The sequence below is a fragment of the Macaca nemestrina genome, chromosome 7, assembly GCF_043159975.1.
Source record: "Macaca nemestrina isolate mMacNem1 chromosome 7, mMacNem.hap1, whole genome shotgun sequence".
NCBI classification, from domain to species: domain Eukaryota; kingdom Metazoa; phylum Chordata; class Mammalia; order Primates; family Cercopithecidae; genus Macaca; species Macaca nemestrina.
Genome location: NC_092131.1, coordinates 178,093,169 through 178,114,356, shown reverse-complemented (window position 1 = coordinate 178,114,356; position 21,188 = coordinate 178,093,169). Strand labels below are relative to the sequence as shown.

Below are 21,188 nucleotides of genomic sequence, written 5' to 3'. Positions count from 1 at the left end.
ATTACAGGCATGTGCCACCATGCCTGGCTCATTTTGCATTTTTACGAGAGATGGGGTTTCACCACATTGGTCAGACCGATCTCAAATTCCTTACCTCAGGTGATCCACCCACCTCAGCCTCCCAAAGTGCTGGGGTTATAGGCGTGAGCCACCGCGCCTGGCAGATGTAATTTTTTTTTTTTTTTTTGGAGACAGAGTCTCACTCTGTCGCCCAGGCTGGAGTGCAGTGGCACAATCTCGGCTCACTGAAACCTCCACACATCCCTGGTTCAAGCGATTCTCCTGCCTCGGCCTCCCGAGTAGCTGGGACTACAGGCATGTGCCACCACGCCTGGTTAGTATTTTTTGTATTTTGGTTGAGACAGGGTTTCACCATGTTGGCCAGGCTGGTCTCAAACTCCTGACCTCAAGTGATCTGCCCGTCTCAGCCTCCCAAAGTGCTGGGATTACAGGCATGAGCCACTGCGCCCGGCCTCAGACGTAATATTTATATATTGATCTTGTGTCCATCAACCTTGCTAAACTTATTAGTTCTAATAATTTCTTAGTTGACTCTTTAGGACGCTCTATACAAGATCAGGTCCTCTGCCAGGTGTGGTGGCTCATGCCTGTAATCCCAGCATTTTGGGAGGCTGAGGTGGGTGGGTCACCTGAAGTCAGGAGTTCAAGACTAGCCTGGCCAACATGGCAAAACCCCATCTCTACTAAAAATACATAAATTAGCTGTGCATGCTGGCCGGCACCTGTAATCCAAGCTCCTTGGGAGGCTGAGGCAGGAGAATCACTTGAACCCAGGAAGCAGAGGTTGCAGTGAGCCGACAGCACACCACTGCACTCCACCCTAGGCGACAGACTGAGATCCCATCTAAAAAAAAAAAAAGAAAAGAAGAAAAGCCCGGGTATGGTGGCTCACACCTGTAATCCCAGCACTTTGGGAGGCCGAGGCGGACGTATCATGAGGTCAGGAGATTGAGACCATCCTGGCTAACATGGTGAAACCCCATCTCTACTAAAAATACAAAAATTAGCTGGGCATGGTGGCGCTCACCTGTAGTCTCAGCTACTTGGGAGGCTGAGGAAGGAGAATCACTTGAACTCGGGAGACGGAGGTTGCAGTGAGCTGAGATCATGCAGCTGAACTCCAGCCTGGCAACACAGCGAGACTCTGACTAAAAAAAAAAAAAAATCAGGTCTTCTGCCAATAAAGGCAATTAACTTCTTCCTTTTCTTTCCAATATGAATGCCTTTTAATTCGTTTGCTTGCCTAATTGCTTTCGCTATAACATCTAGCACAATCATGAATAGATGAGGTGAAAGTAGACAGCTTGTTTCTTCCTGATCTTATTAAGTATGATGTTAGCTGGGGCACTTTCACAGAGGCCCTCTGTCAGTTTAGGAAGTTATTTTCTATTCCTAGCATACTGAGAGTTTGCATCATAAAAGAGTATTGAATTTTACTACATAATCTTTGTGTGTCTTTTGAGATGGTCACATGGTGATTATTCTGTTGCTGTGGTATATTACACTAATTTATTTTCAATGCTAAATCTACTTTGCATTCCGGGGATAAATCCCACTTGTATAATCCTTTTTATATATTGTTGGATCCAATTGGTTAGTATTTTGTGCAAAATTGCTCCATCTATATTCATAAGAGAATTGGTTCATAGTTTTTTTTTTTTTTTCAATGAGCTTTATTTTTTCTCTATCTTTTTTTTGCGGGGAGGGGACAGAGTTTTGCTCTGTCACCCAGGCTGGAGGAGTGGTTTGATCTCAACTCACTGCAACCTCCACCTCTCAGCTTCAAGCAATTCTGGTGCCTCAGCCAACCAAGTAGCTAGGATTACAGGTGTGTGTCACCACACCTGGCTAATTTTTGTATTTTTAGTAGAGACACTGTTTTGCCATGTTGGCCAGGCTGGTCTCCCTGGGTTCAAGTGATCCACCTGCCTTGGCCTCTCAAAGTGCTGGGATTACAGGCACGAATCACACCACACATGGCCTGGATCTTGTACTAGAAGAAAAATAATGGTATAAAAGATAATGATATAAAATAACGGCATAACAGGTCAATTGTCAAAACTGGAATATGGAGGCTGATTTGATGCATGTATCATAACAAGGTTGAATTTGTCGAAATTGATCATTGTACTGTGGTTATTAGGAGAGTATCTGAATATCTCTAGTCTCAGAAAATACTAATTGATGTGTTTAGGGGTAAAGAATCATAACTTATGCTAAAATGGATTTTTTTAAAAAAACAGGAAAAAACAGTCACATCACATTCATATAGAATAGTGGTTCTTGACCAGGGCCCCCCGGGGTCATCAGCCAATGTCTGGAGACATCTGGGGAGGTTGAGTGCTACTGGCATCTGGGAGATGAAGGCCAGGATGCTGCTAAACACCATACAATGCACAGAACGCCTCCCTCAACAGAGTTACCTGGCTTCAAGCATCCACAGTGCTGAGACTGAGACACTCAGATACAGAGAAAGTGTATGATGAGGCAAGTGGGTCAGATGTTTAGCAGCAGGTGTGTCTGGTAAGGGGAGATGGGCATTGCTTTGGTTATTCTTTTTTTTTTTTTTTTTTGAGATGGAGTCTCGCTCTGTCGCCCAGGCTGGAGTGCAGTGGTCTCCGCTTACTGCAAGCTCCGCCGCCTCCCGGATTAACGCCATTCTCCTGCCTCAGCCTCCCTAGAAGCTGGGACTACAGGCGCCCGCCACCACGCCCGGCTAATTTTTTTTTTGTATTTTCAGTAGAGACGGGGTTTCACCGTGTTCACCAGGATGGTCTCGATCTCCTGACCTCGTGATCTGCCCGCCTCGGCCTCCCAAAGAGTTGGGATTACAGACGTGAGCCACCACGCCCGGCCGCTTTGGTTATTCTTAATCCTGTGTCCTTTCTGTAATTTGAAAATATTTCCCAAAAGTTTTTTAAACCTCTTTTTAGACACAGCATGTGCAGACGATTACTTTATCATGCATTACACTATTACAGAAATAAGTGAACCTATTTGGGAGCTCTCTATTCTATTCACTGCTACACAGACTTACTTTTCCAGTGCCACATTCTTTTCATTTCTGTTTCTATGTAATTCCAGCAACCCCATCCCACTATCAAGAACAGAACTGCTTTTAAAATATACATATATACATACATATCGGCCGGGCGCAGTGGCTCAGGCCTGTAATCCCAGCACTCTGGGAGGATGGCGGGCAGATCACAAAGTCAGGAGATCAAGACCATCCCGGCTAACACGGTGAAACCCCATCTCTACTAAAAATACAAAAAATTAGCCGGGCGTGGCGGAGGGCGCCTGTAGTCCCAGCTACTCAGGAGGCTGAGGCAGGAGAATGGTGTGAATCCAGGAGGCAGAACTGGCAGTGAGCCGAGATCGCACCACTGCACTCCAGCCCGGGCGCAGCCTGGGCGACAGAGCGAGACTGTCTCAAAAAAACACCAAAAAACAAAACAAAACATATATACATACATATATGCACACTTTGATAATCATCTTAGATTTTTTTTCCAAATTAATTTTAGTTTTATTCTGTTTAAAAGAAAAGGTCTTCCTGGGACTCCGAGTTGAAGACACGCTTTTTATCCAGAATCCCATCTGACATGGGAGTAACACCTCCTGCAGACGTGGAGCAGCGAACGTTTCTGGCAAAGTGACTTAATCATCAATGTGCACGAGAACAGTTCTAAGGAAATTAACTGAGCAAAGCATTTTAGTATATGTGCATTCAATGTGCCACGTGCCCAGATCACCAGGTCAGGTTGTTTATCTGCCTGATTATCTTTCGGGGGACGGGTGGCCGAAGCTGAGGAGTGATTCCCAAAGTGAGAACACTCTTGCCCTCGCAGCGCCTCAGAGCCGTCCAAAACGCAAAGTGACGCCAAGCCACACGATAGCGGTGTACGTATTCTCGAGAAAAATGTGCCCCCCACACACTCTCCAAGCGTCACATGTGAAAAACGTGGTATTTAGGTCACAGAACCCCAATGCCTAAGGGACTCTAAGGTGTAAACTTCAATACATCCATCATGGACACACTTCTCTGCAAGGAATTGGGCGTCTGTCCGGAATACAGCAGGAAACCAACGTATCCATGAGTTAGAAACTTGGATTTTATTTCTCTTCTACCCTATTTCTATTTATAATGATTTCTTCAAAGACAAATCAGAATATAAACAGGTTCACACAAGGATATATGTTATTTAATAAGTATCTCATAAATCATTTTCACAGTAAGTAGAGACTCTAGTTGCAATGTTTAATAGCTTGCAGCCCTCAAGTTCCCATTCCCTGCCCTTTCCCCTTTGCCCCACATTCGGGCAACCTGATAAGAAGCCTACTCACGTGTATCAATTAAAAGGATGATTTAAAATGGAGAAATAAAATGTTTAAAATTTAATAATAAGAAAATTAAATTAAAATTTTAAAAAAGAGCCTGCACACACCCTGGGTCCCTAGAGTCCTCAGACCCGAGTCCTCGGTCACTTGGCATGGGCAAAAACTACAATCCATGCCAGCCCGGCCTAAGCATGCAAACCACCCCCAGTCCAGTCCACCCCACCCCCTAACAATAAAAACCCAAAGGTGGCCGGGCGCGGTGGCTCAAGCCTGTAATCCCAGCACTTTGGGAGGCCGAGACGGGTGGATCACGAGGTCAGGAGATCGAGACCATCCTGGCTAACACGGTGAAACCCCGTCTCTACTAAAAATACAAAAAACTAGTCAGGCGAGGTGGCAGCACCTGTAGTCCCAGCTACTCAGGAGGCTGAGGCAGGAGAATGGCGTAAACCCGGGAGGCGGAGCATGCAGTGAGCTGAGGTCGCGACACCGCACTCAAGCCTGGGCGACAGAGCGAGACTCCGCCTCAAAAAAAAAAAAAAAAAACAAAACAAAAAACCCCACCAAACCCGGGCCCTTCTCCTAAGAAAATCCATGTGCTAGGCCGGGCGCGGTGGCTCAAGCCTGTAATCCCAGCACTTTGGGAGGCCGAGGCGGGTGGATCACAAGGTCAGGAGATCGAGACCACAGTGAAACCCCGTCTCTACTAAAAATACAAAAATTAGCCGGGCGCGGTGGCGGGCGCCTGTAGTCCCAGCTACTCAGGAGGTTGAGGCAGGAGAATGGCGGGAACCCGGGAGGCGGAGCTTGCAGTGAGCCGAGATGGCGCCACTGCACTCCAGCCTGGGCGACAGCGTGAGACTCCGTCTCAAAAAAAAAAAAAAGACCCTGGCCGGGCGTGGTGGCTCACGCCTGTAATCCCAGCACTTTGGGAGGCCGAGGTGGGCGGATCACAAGGTCAGGAGATCGAGACCATGGTGAAACCCCGTCTCTACTAAAAATAGAAAAAAAATTAGCCGGACGGCCTGTAGTCCCAGCTACTCGGGAGGCTGAGGCAGGAGAATGGCGTGAACCCGGGAGGCAGAGCTTGCAGTGAGCCGAGATTGCGCCACTGCACTCCAGCCTGGGCGACAGAGCGAGACTCCGTCTCAAAAAAAAAAAAAAAAAAAAAAAAGAAAATCCATGTGCTGCTGACTGCGTCAGTCATAAACCCTATTCCACATCCACTGGGGCCGTGTGTTATTCATCCCAACCTCTGTACCTGGGCTGAGGTGGGGACTGGCCGGCATCCAGCAAGAAATGCTAAGCACCCCAATAAAACACCAAGTGACTCATTTTGCTTAATGAGTTCTCAGAATAACGTGCCAAGGTGTCAGAAGACTCTCTAGTCTCTAAGATGTACTCCAGGACAGCGGCCAGAAGCATGCGAGCAGCAGATTCACTGAGATGCATGAATGAGTTAGAATTTCAAATATACTAAATGTCTAAGAAAAGAGTTAATACCCAGAACTATATTTGAAGGGATAAAATTAAACAATACAGAGTAGAATACCGAAGATCTATCTTCTCTCTTTTTTTTCAGGCAGAGTCTCGCTCTGTCTCCCAGGCTTGAGTGCTAAGGTGCCATCTCAACTCACTGCAACCTCTGCCCCCCAGGTTCAAGCAATTCTTGTGCCTCACCCTCCCGAGTAGCTGGGACTACAGGTGGTCGCCACCACGCCCGGCTAATTTTTTGTATTTTTAGTAGAGACAGGGTTTCGCCATGTTGGCCAGGTTGGTCTCAAACTCCTGACCTCAAGTAATTGACCCTCCTTGGCCTCCCAAAGTGCTGGGATTACAGGCGTGAGCCACTCTGCCTGGCCTGAAGATCTACCTGTTGTTACAACTTTGCTCTTATTATTTTAACAGAAACATTTAAAATGAAAAGTTGTTATACCTACACTACACATTAAACATCAAACAAAATCTTGGCTCTCACCCGAACGGCACTCCGAGGGCGCCCAGGGGAGTCACCAGGACCGTGGGGACTGCCGTGTAAGCCAGGAAGTTTCCAATCTGGCCAACAGCCACTGTCAAGAAAATCACAAGGATACCGCTTGCAATTACAGAGCTCTCGTTTAGCACTGATCAGAGTTGAATTTTGCAAGGCTCTGCTCCAAAAGGGCTACTTCACTCCCATTACTTGTGAAGAATCACATCTGGGGTGTCACCTGCACATTTAAGGGGTCATGGGTCAGAGGTCAGGCCCCACACCTTCACTGGTCCCATCAGTCGGGTGAGTAGGTTCAGCTCTCCATGGAAAATGCCGAATCTAACCAGCAGTGACTGAAATGGGCGTGGCACTGGGCGTATCTCCACTCTCCTAACACATCCTTGTTTTCACACAAATCAGGCAGAACTTCCTGTGCACCCTCTAGTGGTCTGGGATCTACTCCGGCATAGGCAGCTGGCCACGGTGACAGGCCACTGGCATAGCAAGAGGATACAGCACTGCCACACAAGACTGCAGCAGGACATCACCCGGACAGAGCTGAGAGGAGCTCTTCAAGGAACAGAATTGGTATTGCCACGTAATGTCGTATTAAAAGACAAATGTGACAAAGTATATGATGTTTCTTTTTTTTCTTTTGAGACAGAGTCTTGCTCTGTCACCCAGGCTGGAGTGCACTGGCGTGATCTTGGCTCACTGCAGCCTCCACCTCCCAGGCTCAAGCAATCCTCCCACCTCAGCCTCCAAATAGCTGTGAAACAGGCACATATCACCATGCCCAGCTAATTTTTGTTTTTGTACAGACAGGGTTTTGCCATGTTTCCCAGGCTGGTCTTGAATCCTAGGCTCAAACAATCCACCTGTCTCAGCCTCCCAAAGTGCTGGGATTACAGGTGTGAGCCACCATGCCTGGCCAAACACAATGTTTCTGAATTTCAGAGACAATTGTCCTTTATAATACCTTTAGAGTTCTGAACTCATTTAATAATATTATTTATCTTTACATTATAGCACATGACCTGATCTTTGAGTCGTGAAACTCTGTTAAACCAACTGTGCTGGGAAAAACAAGGCGGCCTAACATGGAATTTCACCAAATGCCAACAGCCCAACTACACGAGTGAGCAGGAGCTGTTTTAATTTCTTCGGGCTCAGGACAGATCAGCCTGGACTGAATTCACGGCTAATCGTGGGCAGTAGGGGCCTCCACCAGCTCCTAAGTTGTCCTTCTACACTCTCATCCTGGGAGGAAGGGGAGCAGGGACATCTGAACTGAAAGGCAGGCTTAGGGTCCGGGGAGAGGCCACGTGACACCCTCTTCCAAAGAACAGAGCCACCCTAGCCCAGCCGCTGCAGCTCTGCCCAGACCAGTGATGGAGTCTAAGAAAGGAAAAGACCAGACTTCGCCACACAGGCTACTTACTTGCGATTGTGCCAGCCCACCACACAATGTCTGTTAAATAGGAAGTACCTATAAAAGAAGGAGATAAAAAATGTCAGGAAAGTGGGTTTACAAGCTACGTATGTCAGGAAGAGGTTTACAAGCGAGAAACCTTTTTTTTTTTTTTTTTTTTTTAGACGGCGTCTTGCTCTGTCACCCGGGCTGGAGTGCAGTGGCCGGATCTCAGCTCACTGCAAGCTCCGCCTCCCGGGTTCACGCCATTCTCCTGCCTCAGCCTCCCGAGTAGCTGCGACTACAGGCGCCGCCACCTCGCCCGGCTAGTTTTTTGTATTTTTAGTAGAGACGGGGTTTCACCATGTTAGCCAGGATAGTCTCGATCTCCTGACCTCGTGATCCACCCGTCTCGGCCTCCCAAAGTGCTGGGATTACAGGCTTGAGCCCCCGCGCCCGGCCGCGAGAAACTTTTGACATGAAAACTAAAACAGAAAAGAATGGGCCGGGCGCGGTGGCTCAAGCCTCTATTCCCAGCACTTTGGGAGGCCGAGACGGGCGGATCACGAGGTCAGGAGATCAAGACCTTCCTGGCTAACACGATGAAACCCCGTCTCTACTAAAAATACAAAAAGTTAGCTGGGTGCAGTGGTGCATGCCTGTAGTCCCAGCTACTCGGGAGGCTGAGGCAGGAAAATGGCAGGAACCCGGGAGGCGGAGCTTGCAGGGAGCCGAGATGGTGCCCCTCACTCCAGCCTGGAAGACAGAGCAAGACTCCCTCTCAAAAAAAAAAAAAAAAGAAAAGAAAAGAATGAGTGTCATACTGTTTATTCACCCTAAAGAGAATCTTTCATTTATAAATAGCAGCATTAGAGACCACTGAAAGTGGCAAAGTCAAGGTATTTTTTGCAACCAACACAAGCTGACCCAAATAAGGAAATGAAATCTTTATACATCAGTTTTCTTTCACCCAACAAGCTACCACAAAGACAGATATTCCTTCGATGGAGTTTTATTTTTATCTCAAAAGGGTTTGAGTCTTTACAGTCCAACTCTCTCATGCATTTACTGTAGCCCATTTACATAAGAATTTTATTATCATAGGGTTTAATGACTTCCTGCTTAAACAAGTTACTCAATTTTCATTATGTATAACTCTTCTGATATGACTCTTCTTTCAGCCATGCAGGTACCACATCCTTACACTCACGTGATGCTCTGACATTTGACCTGAGACTTGCCCAGCATCCTCTCAGGTTACCCCAACCATCCCACGCAGGGGAGGCGGAGACCCAGCACCTTCCTCCCTCCCCCTGCCTCTCAACAGGCGTCTATGGTGAGAGGTCTCCCAACCTTTGAGACACATTTGTCCTTCATATACGGCAAAATGCTAAGCACTTTTTTTTTTTTTGAGATGGAGCCTCATTCTGTCACCCAGGCTGGAGTGCACCGGTGCGATGCTGACTCACTGAAACCTCCGCTTCCCGGGTTCAAACAATTCTCCTGTCTCAGTCCCCCGAGTAGCTGGGACTACAGAAGCATGCCACCACGCCTGGCTAATTTTTGTATTTTTAGTAGAGACAGAGTTTCACCAAATTGGTCAGGCTGGTCTCGAACTCCTGACCTCAGGCGATCCAACTGCCTCAGCCTCCCAAAGTGCTGTGATTACAGGCGTGCACCACGTCTGGCCTGCTGAGCATTTTTTGAGGAGATTTTTTGTTAATTGCAGATTACAGTAATGAATTCTTTTTTCTTTTTCCTTTTCTTTGAGATGGAGTCTCACTCTGTCGCCCAGGCTGGAGTGCAGTAGCACGATCTCGGCTCACTACAACCTCTGCCTCCTAGGTTCAGGCGATTCTCATGCTTCAGCCTCCCAAGTAGCTGGGATTACATGTGTGGGCCACCACGTGCGGCTAATTTTTGTATTTTTAGTAGAGATGGGATTTTGCTATATTGGCCAGGCTGATCTTCAATTCCTGGCCTCAAGTGATCTGCCCACCTCGGCCTCCCAAAGTGCTGTGATTACAGGTGTGAATCACCGAGCCCAGTCGCAGTAACTAATTCTAATTGTTTTTATTCTCAGTAGTAAAACCACAATTTAGTATAAACATACAGCCTGCCAGCCTGCTTAATGGAGCAGCAGAGCTACAGGCATTACAAAAAGTACTTTCAAAATGAAATGGGGCTGAGCCCGGGGGCTGACACCTGTAATCCCAGTATTTTGGGAGGCTGAGGCAGGACCATCACTTGAGCCTGAGTTCAAGGTCAGCCTTGGCAACACAGCAAGACTCTATCTCCACGAAAAAATTTAAAAATTAGCTGAGTGTGGTAGTGCATGCCTGTGGTCCCAGCTACTTAGCAGGCTGAGACAGGAGAATCGCTTGCGCCCAGGAGGATGAGGCTGCAGTGAGCCATGATCACGCCACTTCATTCCAGCCTGGGTGACAGAGTGAGACCCTGTCTCAAAAAACAAAAAAAGAATATTGCAATTTGATCACATCACAGTAAAAACTGATTTAGGCAGAATCATCAATGGATACTAAAACAAGTTAATGAAAATTCATTGAGTCACCTCCATAGGTTTTTCTTATTAATTACAAACAGAAAAAGTTATTTTTACAGAAAAGCCTGGTGGACACTGGCTAAGCCAAGTGGTCAAAGTCACCAGCATCAGCTGTGCTGCCTGCCTGCTGCAGCTGTCTTCCCAGCCGAGCCATGCTCTGCCTCTGCGGCCAGGCTCCACTGGAGAGGAGAGCCTGGCACCACGGGGGCTCCTGTCCTGTGTCCCTCAGTGTATCTCATACAAACAGGACCCAGGGTGTCCTATGAAGCAGAAAGTTTAGCGTAGCTTAAGAATGTCCCATGGTGGGCACTGCAGGAGAGTCAGCTATTAATACAGAATCAATGTTAGATTTCTAAATGTGCTCATCAAAGTGGCTATCCCAAAATGCATGCCAAATACTTGAGTGAAAGGTCATCAGGTCCAGAATACTGGTATGAAAACTCTGTGGACCAGTTTCCCAACAAAACCACCATAACTAATAAATAAAGTACTTTAAAAAGTGGGCCGGGCGCGGTGGTTCACGCCTGTAATCCCAGCACTTTGGGAGGCCAAGGTAGGCGGATCACAAAGTCAGGAGATCGAGACTAACCTGGCTAACACAGTGAAATCCCATCTCTACTGAAAAAAAAAATACAAAATTTTAGCTGGGCGTAGTGGTGGGTGCCTGTGGTCCCAGCTACTCCAGAGGCTGAGGGAGGAGAATGCCATGAACCCAGGAGGCGGAGCTTGCAGTGAGCCAATATTGCGCGCTGCACTCCAGCCTGGGCAACAGAGCGAGACTCCATCTCAAAAAAAAAAAGTGAATTTAAACTCTGTGGAAATTATCCTAAGATGGGCATACAGAAAATATCTCCTTTTTCATTCCTAATTTTAGTAATTTGATTCTTCTTTTTTGCTTGGTCTAGCGAAAGGTTTGTCAATTTCATTGTTCTTTTCAAAGAACCAACTTTTGATTTTGTTTTTTTGGGGGTTTTTAGATTTTGTTTTTTTCTTTTTGATACAGGGTCTCACTCTGTTGCCCAGGCTGGGGTGTAGTGGCATGGTCTCTCAGTTCACTGCAACCTCCACCTCCCAGGTTCAAGCGATTCTTCTGCCTCAGCCTCCCAAGTAGCTGGGATTACAGGCATGGGCCACTGCGCCCAGCTGTCCTTTTATTGTAATCAACACGGTTTGGTCAGGAGTTTTTGTGAAGTCATGGGATTCCTGCTACAGCAGCTGGACTGTGTGACCCTCCTGCAGTGAAAGGTGGTCCACGGACGACAGTGACCAGTGCAATGAGGCCCACAGGCTCCCCGCTTTCAGTGCTATGGTTATCCCAACACTGATAATCACATAGTATATGCTTTTGGCAGTTTGTAAAATGTCAAGAGTCACAAAATGGAGAGGAACCTGCGATACCAGGTACACAGGAATGGTAAAGTGAACAAAATGGCTTTTGTTTTTTTCCCAAAGGGTCCGGTTCAGTTCCAAGCATTGCAGGCTCTGTAACTTCTACTCTCCAGCAAGAATTTGGATTTGCACAAATCAAAAGGTGTTTAGGTCACCCTCACCTTTTAAACCAGTATTAGGCAAAATTTTTCTGCATCCACAGACATTAAGCAAGTCAGGTTTTTCTCCATCCAGGTACCTACCCCACACCCCTAGCCACAAACAAAAGTGAAGCTCCTGCACATGGTCTCTGAGAGCCTCAGTCCAGGAGTGTCCCCTCTGTTCCGCCCTGAAGGAAGTGCATGGCCATGTGCCCAGCTTCCTCACTGAGCTGGCTGCTCCATTTTCCCTCCTCCTTCTTCAGCCAGGAGCTCCTAGGAGCCTGCATTCCATATTAGCCCTTGGCCCCTGCCATATATAGATATCTGTTAGGATATCTAAAACAACTGGGTTTCTTCACAGTTTCACCCTAAGCATTGCTGCCCCTAAGCACTGCTGTTCTGAAAGCTCACTTTCCAGCACTCTCAGTAGGTATCTATGCCCAAGCTTCTCCTCTTCCCAGCTGATGACCGTCCTCTATTAATCTTCAGGTCCTGTGGCCTCAGCAAGAACAGGGAGCTGCAGCACTGAAGGATGCAGAGGATGCTGTTTGTCTTGCCACACTCATGCCTCCTCCCCCACTCCTAGGTGTGGGCTGCAGAGGGCATGATCACTACATTCCATTGGTTTTCCTCTCATTGGAAACCCTGAGTGCTGACAGTTGCATAGCCGTATACAACAGCTAAACTATAAGACAAAGAAGTGTTTGTGTAAACACTAAAGAGCCTTGTCAGGATGACAGTATCAACTGACAGTGATGCTGTCCAACCAGGGGCATGTGGCTTTAAGACCTTCCATTTAGTTATAAATGTGTCAGAAATGTCCTTAAAAGACAGCTTTCCAGCATAAAAACATAGATGAGCATCCGATGTATTTACCTTCTAATTATTCCACAAAAAGAATTGCTTCCACTTATGTGTGCTCCTAACAGCAACAACAGAAGTAGGTGATAAAAGCCAAGCAAGGGCCAGGCGCAGTGGCTCAAGCCTGTAATTCTAGCACTTTGGGAGGCCGAGGCGGGTGGATCATGAGGTCAGGAGATCGAGACCATCCTGGCTAACCTGGTGAAACCCCGTCTCTACTAAAAAATACAAAAAACTAGCCGGGCGAGGTGGCGGGCGCCTGTAGTCCCAGCTACTCGGGAGGCTGAGGCAGGAGAATGGCGTGAACTCGGGAGGCGGAGCTTGCAGTGAGCTGAGATCCGGCCACTGCACTCCAGCCTGGGCGACAGAGCAAGACTCTGTCTCAAAAAAAAAAAAAAAAAAGCCAAGCAAGAGTGGATCAGTAGTTCTTTGTAAATTAATGCCTAGACTTCAAAGATGTATAAAAAAGATGTTACATAGTTTTTACAAAGTTCTCTTTTTTTTCTTTCTTTTTTCTTTTTTTTGAGACGGAGTCTCACTGTCTTGCCCAGGCTGGAGTGCAGTGGCAAGATCTCAACTCATTGCAACCTCCGACTCCCGGGTTCAAGCAGTTCTCCTGCCTCAGCCTCCTGAGTAGCTGGGATTACAGGCTGCACCACCATACCCAGCTAATTTTTGTATTTTTAGTAGGGGTTTCACCATATTGGTCAGGCTGGTCTTGAAGTCCTGACCTCATGATCTGCTCACCTTGGCCTCCCAAAGTGCTGGGATTACAGGCATGAGCCACCGTGCCCGGCCCTACAGAGTTCTCTAAGAAGGACTAAGAATAAATAAATATTATTTCCTGACATCAGCACAACCAGATGAAGGCATTAACTGCAGTGAATGTGAGCACTGCTGTGCACCAGCTTACTCATGGATTTAATATTTGAAGTGTTTTGCCTGTTGGTTATTAGATATGCAGAACTTATTTTTCCTAAGAAATAGTCTGGCAATTATGGAAAAAAACAAAGTTTTATGACATATACTATCTAATTTTAAGATTTAATATAGGCTGGGTGCGGTGGCTCACGCCTGTAATCCCAGCACTTTGGGAGGCTGAGGTGGGAGGATCACGAGGTCAGGAGATCGAGACCATCCTGGCTAACATAGTGAAACCCCGTCTCTACTAAAAATACAAAAAATTAGCCGGGTGTGGTGGCGGGCGCCTGTAGTCCCAGCTACTCGGGAGGCTGAGGCAGGAGAATGGCGTGAACCCAGGAGGCGGAGCTTGCAGTGAGCCGAGATCGTGCCACTACACTCCAGCCTGGGAGACAGAGCGAGACTCCGTCTCAAAAACAAAACAAACAAACAAAAAAAAGATTTACTATAAAACTATATAATCAAGACAGTATGGTACTGGCATAAGGATAGACAAACAATACGGAATAGAGTTCAGAAATCGATCTATACATGTACCGCCAGATCACAGACTGAATGAAGCACCAGTACAATTCAATGGGAAAAGTCTCCTCAACAAATGGTGCTAGACCAACTGGATATTGTAGAGAAAACGCGGAAGTTTAACTCACGCCTCAGACCATCCTGTAGCTCAAGGTAGTTTACAAACCTAATGGTAAACACTAAAGCTGTGAAGCTCGAAGAACACACAAGAGGATGCCATTGTGACCTGAGAAGAGACAAAGATTTCTCAGGCAGAGATCAAAAGCACCAACCACATAGGAAAAAAACAGATAAATTAGACTTCAACAAAATTAAACATTCCTGCTCTTCAAAACCAACTTTTAGACGAGATGCAGTGGCTCACGCCTGTAATCCCATCACTTTGGGAGGCTGGGGCGGGTGAATCACAAGGTCAGGAGTTCAAGACCAGCCTGGCCAAGATGGTGAAACCCTGTCTTCTACTAAAAATACAAAATTACTAAAAATACAAAAATTAGCTGGGCTCAGTAGCAGGCACCTGTAATCCCAGCTACTCAGGAGGCTGAGGCAGGAGAATAGCTTGAAACAGGGGGGCGGAGGTTGCAGTGAGCCGAGATTGTGCCACTGCACTCAAGCCTGGGCAACAGAGTGAGACCCCGTCTCAAAAAAACAAACAGGCAGTTTTAAGAAATGAAAAGGCAAGCCACAAAGAAAATATTTGCAATCCCTATATCTAACAAAAACTTGTATCCAGATTATAGATATATAACATATCTATATGTATTAATGTATATGTATATATGTGTGTGTATACACACACACACACACACACACACGCTTACCAGTCAATAATAAGGCAGAACCCAGCAAGGCATGGTAGCTTACGCCTATAATCCCAGCACTTTGGGAGGCCGAAGTGGGTGGGTCTCCTGAGGTCAGGAGTTTGAGACCAGCCTGGCCAACGTGGTGAAACCCCATCTCTACTAAAAATACAAAACTTAGCCAGGCATGGTGGCGGCTGCCTATAATCCCAGCTACTCGAGAGGCTGAAGTAGGAGACTTGCTTGAACCCGGTAGGCAGAGGTTACAGTGAGCCAAGGTGGCGCCACCGAACTCCAGCACGGATGACAGAACAAGACTCCGTCACCACCCACTCCCCAAAAGAAGTTCACCAACAGGAGAAGAGATACACAAACTGGTGTACTCAAACAACACAACACTCCTCAGCAATAAGAAGAACGTATGACTGATACCCACATCATGATGAATCTTGAAACTATGCCCAGCAAAAAAAGCGGACGTAAGAGAATACATACTATATGATTCCATGTATATGAAACATGGGAACAGGCAAAATTAATTCAACCTATGCAGATGGGTACCAGAGGAGTAGGCACCTTGGTATGGGGGATGGGGCACCAAGGAACTTTTTAGGGTGGCAGCAACGATCCATTTCTTCACTGGGCTGTTGGTTACACAGGCATATTCATTCGTCAAAACTCATCAGACTGTACCTTTATTATCTATGCAGCTTGCTCTATGTAATTATACCCCAATACTTAAAAAAGAAATGGTTGATAAATAACAGTTAAATTTCTTGGTGGTGAGGATTTCACAGGTAGCACACTTATCCCTGCACTCATGGAGGTGTGTACATTAAACAAGCACAGCTTTTTATATGTTAATCATACCCCAATAAAGTGGTTTAATTTTTTTTTTTTTTTTGATGGACTCTTGCTCTGTTACCCAAGCTGGAGTGCAGTGGCACGATCTTGGCTCACCACAACCTCCGCCTCCCGGGTTCAAGTGATTCTCCTGCCTCAGCCTACCAAGTAGCTGTGATTACAGGCGTGCACCACCACGCTTGGCTATTTTTGTATTTTTAGTAGAGACGGGATTTCACCATGCTGGTCAGGCTGGTCTTGAACTCCTGACCTCATGATCTGCCTGCCTTGGCCTCCCAAAGTGCTGGGATTACAGGCATGAGCCACCGTGCCCGGCCCTTAATTTTTTTAATTTAAAAAGTTCAATTTCTGGGTTAGCCCACACAATGCTGACCCTGATACAACTAACCACTGTAATAAAGCTTCTTGCAGTTTCTATGGGAGATGTCATTCCCAGTTTCAAATGGAAATTAAGAGTACAGCACATATTAACACATGCTTCTTCCTCTCCATCCTCCCTCCAGGGAAGCTCATTGCAGTATCTGTATTCTATTTATTTGTTCCATCTATCAAATATTTACTGAGAATCGTCATTGTACACAGTCCTCAGTGAATATAAAGACATAAAAAGTCACAGCCGGGCACGGTGGCTCACGCCTGTAATCCCAGTACTTTGGGAGGCCGAGGTGGGTGGATCACAAGGTCAAGAGTTCGAGACCAGCTTGGCCAATACGGTGAAACTCCGTCTCTACTAAAAATACAAAAATTAGCCGGGCATGGTGGCAGGCGCCTGTAGTCCCAGCTACTCGGGAGGCTGAGGCAAGAGAATTGCTTGAACCCAGGAGGTGGAGGCTGCAGTGAGCTGAGATCATGCCATTTCATTCCAGCCTGGATGACAGAGCAAGACTCTCTCAAAAAAAAAAAAAAAAAGGTCACTAGACGTGGTATCTGCCCCTACAGAGCACCCCTCTTCCTCTCTGCCTTAACTAGAGGCAATTTCTCATCCTTTCCCCCACCACAGGGACCAACACCGCCCCCAAGCCCCTGAGGGCTCAGAAGCCAAGCTAGCAGACTCCTTCATACATGACAGGTAGATGTCAGGTATGACACCTGTACTACTGTGCTCTGCTGATGTGAACAGAAAAATCTAGGATAATGAGCTGTCAGTCATGTGGACTGGTAAGGAACTGGAAATGCCCATGCCATGTAAAAGTGGAACGAAAACATTCATGTAGCCCTGAATATGTTTGCAGAGAACATCTAACGGGGGGGACAAGCTCACAATAGAGTGAACACAACCACAGGACATAAACTGGCACACCTGGGGTGGGCTCAGGGCATGCTGCCTTTTATTCTTTTTCGAGCTAGAGTTTCACTCGTCACCCAAGCTGGAGTGCAGTGGCGTGATCTCGGCTCCCTGCAACCTCTGCCTCCCAGGTTCAAGTGATTCTCCTGCTTCAGCCTCCCAAATAGCTGGGATTACAGGCATGCGACATCACACCTGGCTAATTTTGTATTTTTAGTAGAGACAGGGTTTCACCATGTTGGTCAGGCTGGTCTCCAACTCCTGACCTCAGGTGATCCACCCACCTCAGCCTCCCAAAGTACTGGGATTATAGGCGTGAGCCGCTGCGCCCAGCCAGCTGCCTCATTTTGAAAATTACATGATTAAGAGCTGTACCACCCAACGTGTAGGTCTTAACTGCATCCTGATTCTAAAAGATGAACTGGGCAAAACTTCTAAGAGAATCACAGAAATTTAAACACTCACCAGACATGTGAGAACATTAAAAAATTACTCTTAATTTTTTGGTGCAATAAAGGTGTTGTGTTTAACAAAGAAATAGTCATTGAAATATGCAGATGAAATGGTAATTTGCTTGGGATCTATTTCAAAACAAATCCTACAGTGGTGTGGGTGGGGTTGGCACTGGGGTATAGATAAAGCAAAATTGGCCAGGAATGATGATTTGTTGTTGTTGTTGGCATTGAGGAGATTCAGGGGGACCATGTGCAGGTTTGTTCTTTGGGTATATTGTGCAATGCTGGGGTGTGGGCTTCTAGTGAACTCATCACCCAAATAGTGGACACAGTACCCAACAGGTAATTCTTCAACCCTCACCCCAGTCTTCTACCCTCCCCGTCTAGTAGTCCCCAGTGTCTATTACATCATCTTTTTTTTTTTTTTTTTGAGACAGTCTCACTCTGTCTCCCAGCAGGCTCCCTGCAGCCTCAACCTCCTGGGTTCAAACCATCCTCCTATCTCAGCCTCCCCAGCAGCTGAGACTACAGGTGCACCACCACACTCGGCTAATTTTTTTTTTTTTTTTTTTTTTGAGATGGAGTCTCACTCTGCAGCCCAGGCTGGAGCGCAGTGGCACGCTCTCAGCTCACTGCAAGCTCCGCCTCCTGGGTTCACACCATTCTCCTGCCTCAGCCGCCCGTGTAGCTGGGACTACAGGTGTCTGCCACGACGCCCGGCTAATTTTTTGTATTTTAGCAGAGACGGGGTTTCACCATGTTAGCCAGGATGGTCTCGATCTCCTGTACTCGTGATGATCCGCCCACCTCGGCCTCCCAAAATGCTGGGATTACAGGCGTGAGCCATTTTTAAGATTTTTAGGATACAGATTTCTTAGAACATCTGATAGGTGGTATTATCATTCTCAATACCTTACCAGTGTTAATACATGTTTTGTGCTTTGGATTTTTCATTAAGAATCACTGCTCCGGCCGGGCGCAGTGGCTCAAGCCTGTAATCCCAGCACTTTGGGAGGCCGAGACGTGCGGATCACGAGGTCAGGAGATCGAGACCATCCTGGCTAACACAGTGAAACCCCGTCTCTACTAAAAATACAAAAACTTAACCGGGCGAGGTGGCAGGCGCCTGTAGTCCCAGCTACTCGGGAGGCTGAGGCAGGAGAATGGCGTGAACCCGGGAGGCGGAGCTTGCAGCGAGCTGAGATCCGGCCACTGCACTCCAGCCTGGGTGACAGAGCGAGACTCCGTCTCAAAAAAAAAAAAAAAAGAATCACTGCTCCCAGTCTATCACGTCTTTTTTAAAAGGCTGATCTGTTGTTTATTTTCCTATTCACCAATTCCTTTGAGCCACATGGGCTGGGTTGAAACAACACAGTTTTACTCAATTTTTTGGAAAACTAAAGCCTGTATTCAGCTTTCCTTCGTTTTTCTATAATGTCTTACATTTGGTGTTCACGTGTTCTTAGGCTTCTCCTGGTTGTGATGCACTTTCAGATTCCATGACCTTCACAGAGGACTGGTCAGGTGTACTGCAAAATGTTCTTTTTTTTTCTGAGATGGAGTCTTGCTCTGTCGCCCAGGCTGAGTGCAGTTGTGCGATCTCGGCTCACTGTAACCTCTGTCTCCTGGGTTCAAACGATTCTCCTGCCTCAGCGTCTCGAGAAGCTGGTACTACAGGTGCGTGCCACCACACCGAGCTAATTTTTTGTATTTTTAGTAGAGACAGCGTTTCACAGTGTTAGGATGGTCTCCATCTCCTGACCTTGTGATCCACCGGCCTCGGCCTCGGAAAGCGCTGGGATTACAGGCGTGAGCCACTGCGCCCGGCCGCAAGATGTTGTTCTGCTCCGGTTTGTGTGGTGTTTTCCTCATGCTCACGCTACGGCCGTGGATTGGGATGGTGAGGAGCTTTCTCAGGCCACTCTATTAATAAGGTCTCGCGTGTTGACCATCTCACCCAGTGCTGGGGCACAGACAGGTGCTCCCTGAAGTGTGGCTCCGGTGTGTGTGCAAGTGTGTGCCTTAGAGAGAGACACATCTGCATCCTTGGGAAATCACACTTGATTTTATTTAATTCTACTTAATTAAATTTTATGGGAAGACCGCTACGCTTTCACTTCAAAGCTGAATTCCTTACACTATCCATGATTTTATATTTTCATTTGACACTGTCAGGCCCTTTATCTCTTCTCTCAAGCCACGACTGGCTCGCTCAGAGAAAGTTTCACCTGCATTCCGGAATGTAAACTATTAAACGAGTTTACTTTCTCTCACAACCCATGACTCGGCGGCCACATCCTTCCCAGGGAGCTCTTAATATTCTTCTGAGAATACGCCAAGAACCACAAGACTTTCTCAGTCCCTCTGGAAGCAATGGAAACGGGCGGTTTCACAGCCTGCCACATCCTGCACTGGCAACACCGTCCCCTCCGGGGCCTCCCAGCACAAAGGATACCGGCAGAGAGCTCGGCCCCGCATTGCACGACGGAGTGCGGGGCTGCAGGGCATCCACCTGGGAGATGGCTGTGGCTCGGCAGGGGCTTGGTTTTGGATCTGCCGCGTGTGTTGTCCATACTGAAGATCACTTACATTCATTTGGTGCAGGTCTAAGCCGCAACGGGCTCCGTCAAGCACCCCAGGAACGCACAGCTCTGAGAGCCCGCCCGGGTCTTCCTTCTGCACCCGCGAGGCCCCTGCGGGGGACTGGAAATCCCAGGTCTCGCTCCCCCAGCGACCCTCGGAGCCGGGCGCACGTCGGCTGAAGCGGCGCTTCCAGGCGGGCGCCGGGCTCCAGCGCCCCAGGACCGCGTCCGCAGGAGGCTCCCGGCCGCAGGTTGCGGGCAAGGCGAGGGCTGCGGGGCGGCGCGGGGAGGGCCTGGACCGAGAGAAAGTCAGCCGGGGAAGCGCGCACACCGAAGCAGGCCGGGAACGGAGAAAAGCCGTGGCGGCGGCAAAGCGCCGGGCGCACCTGTGATTCCTGGGCCGCTCCGGGAACCCGAGCGCCAGAACGCGGCGCAGCGGGGCCCGCCCCGGGGAGCACCCGCCCGAGCAGCGCTCCCGGCCCGGGCCGCGTCCCCTACCCTGACCCGGACGCCCCCACCTGCGACCGCCATCTCCGCCCGCGGCGCCGCCCGCCTCCCCCACCCGCCGCCCGCCGCCCGCCCTACCTCGCCGCTTGGCACGCACGATGCCCTTCTTCTGTAGCACGAACGTGGACCCGTTCACCAGGCTCGACACAACGGCCACGCCCAGGCCGAGCGACACGGCGGCGGGGCTCGGGCTACGCGCCCCCTCCCCGGCCGCCGCCGCCGCCGCCGCTGCCGCAGCTGCAGTCCCCATTCCGCCCGCGCCCGCCCTCCGAGCCTGCGCCTGCGCGCCGCGCCCGTGGGGCGGGACGGGGGTGAGCGGGAGGCGCGGGCCGGGGAGGCGAGGCGAGGGGGAGGAGCGGGAAGAGGGGCGGGGGCGGGACGGGGATGCCAGGGACTGGCGTCTAGGGCTGCGGGGACGGCCGTGGCACGGGAGGCGGCGGCAGTGAGGGGCCGGCGAAGCGCTGGGTGGGGCAGGGGTTCCCAGATTTCGCAAATGCAAATGCAGGACTCCGGGTTAAGTTTCCAGCGCGGAGAAACACGCACACTTTCTGAGC

General features: G+C 48.5%; 1 protein-coding gene across 1 annotated transcript in view; it reads right to left on the bottom strand.

The window, feature by feature from the left end:
* Positions 1–20,884, bottom strand: part of LOC105497427 (NIPA magnesium transporter 1) — a 34,030-nt gene extending 13,146 nt beyond the window's left edge. The window contains exons 1-3 of the mRNA XM_011768507.3: positions 20,713–20,884; positions 7,776–7,823; positions 6,341–6,431 (exon numbers count right to left, since the gene is read on the bottom strand). Coding sequence (XP_011766809.1) covers positions 6,341–6,431; positions 7,776–7,823; positions 20,713–20,884 — 311 coding nt within the window. The remainder of the gene's footprint in view (positions 1–6,340; positions 6,432–7,775; positions 7,824–20,712) is intronic.
* Positions 20,885–21,188: the final 304 nt, after the last annotated feature.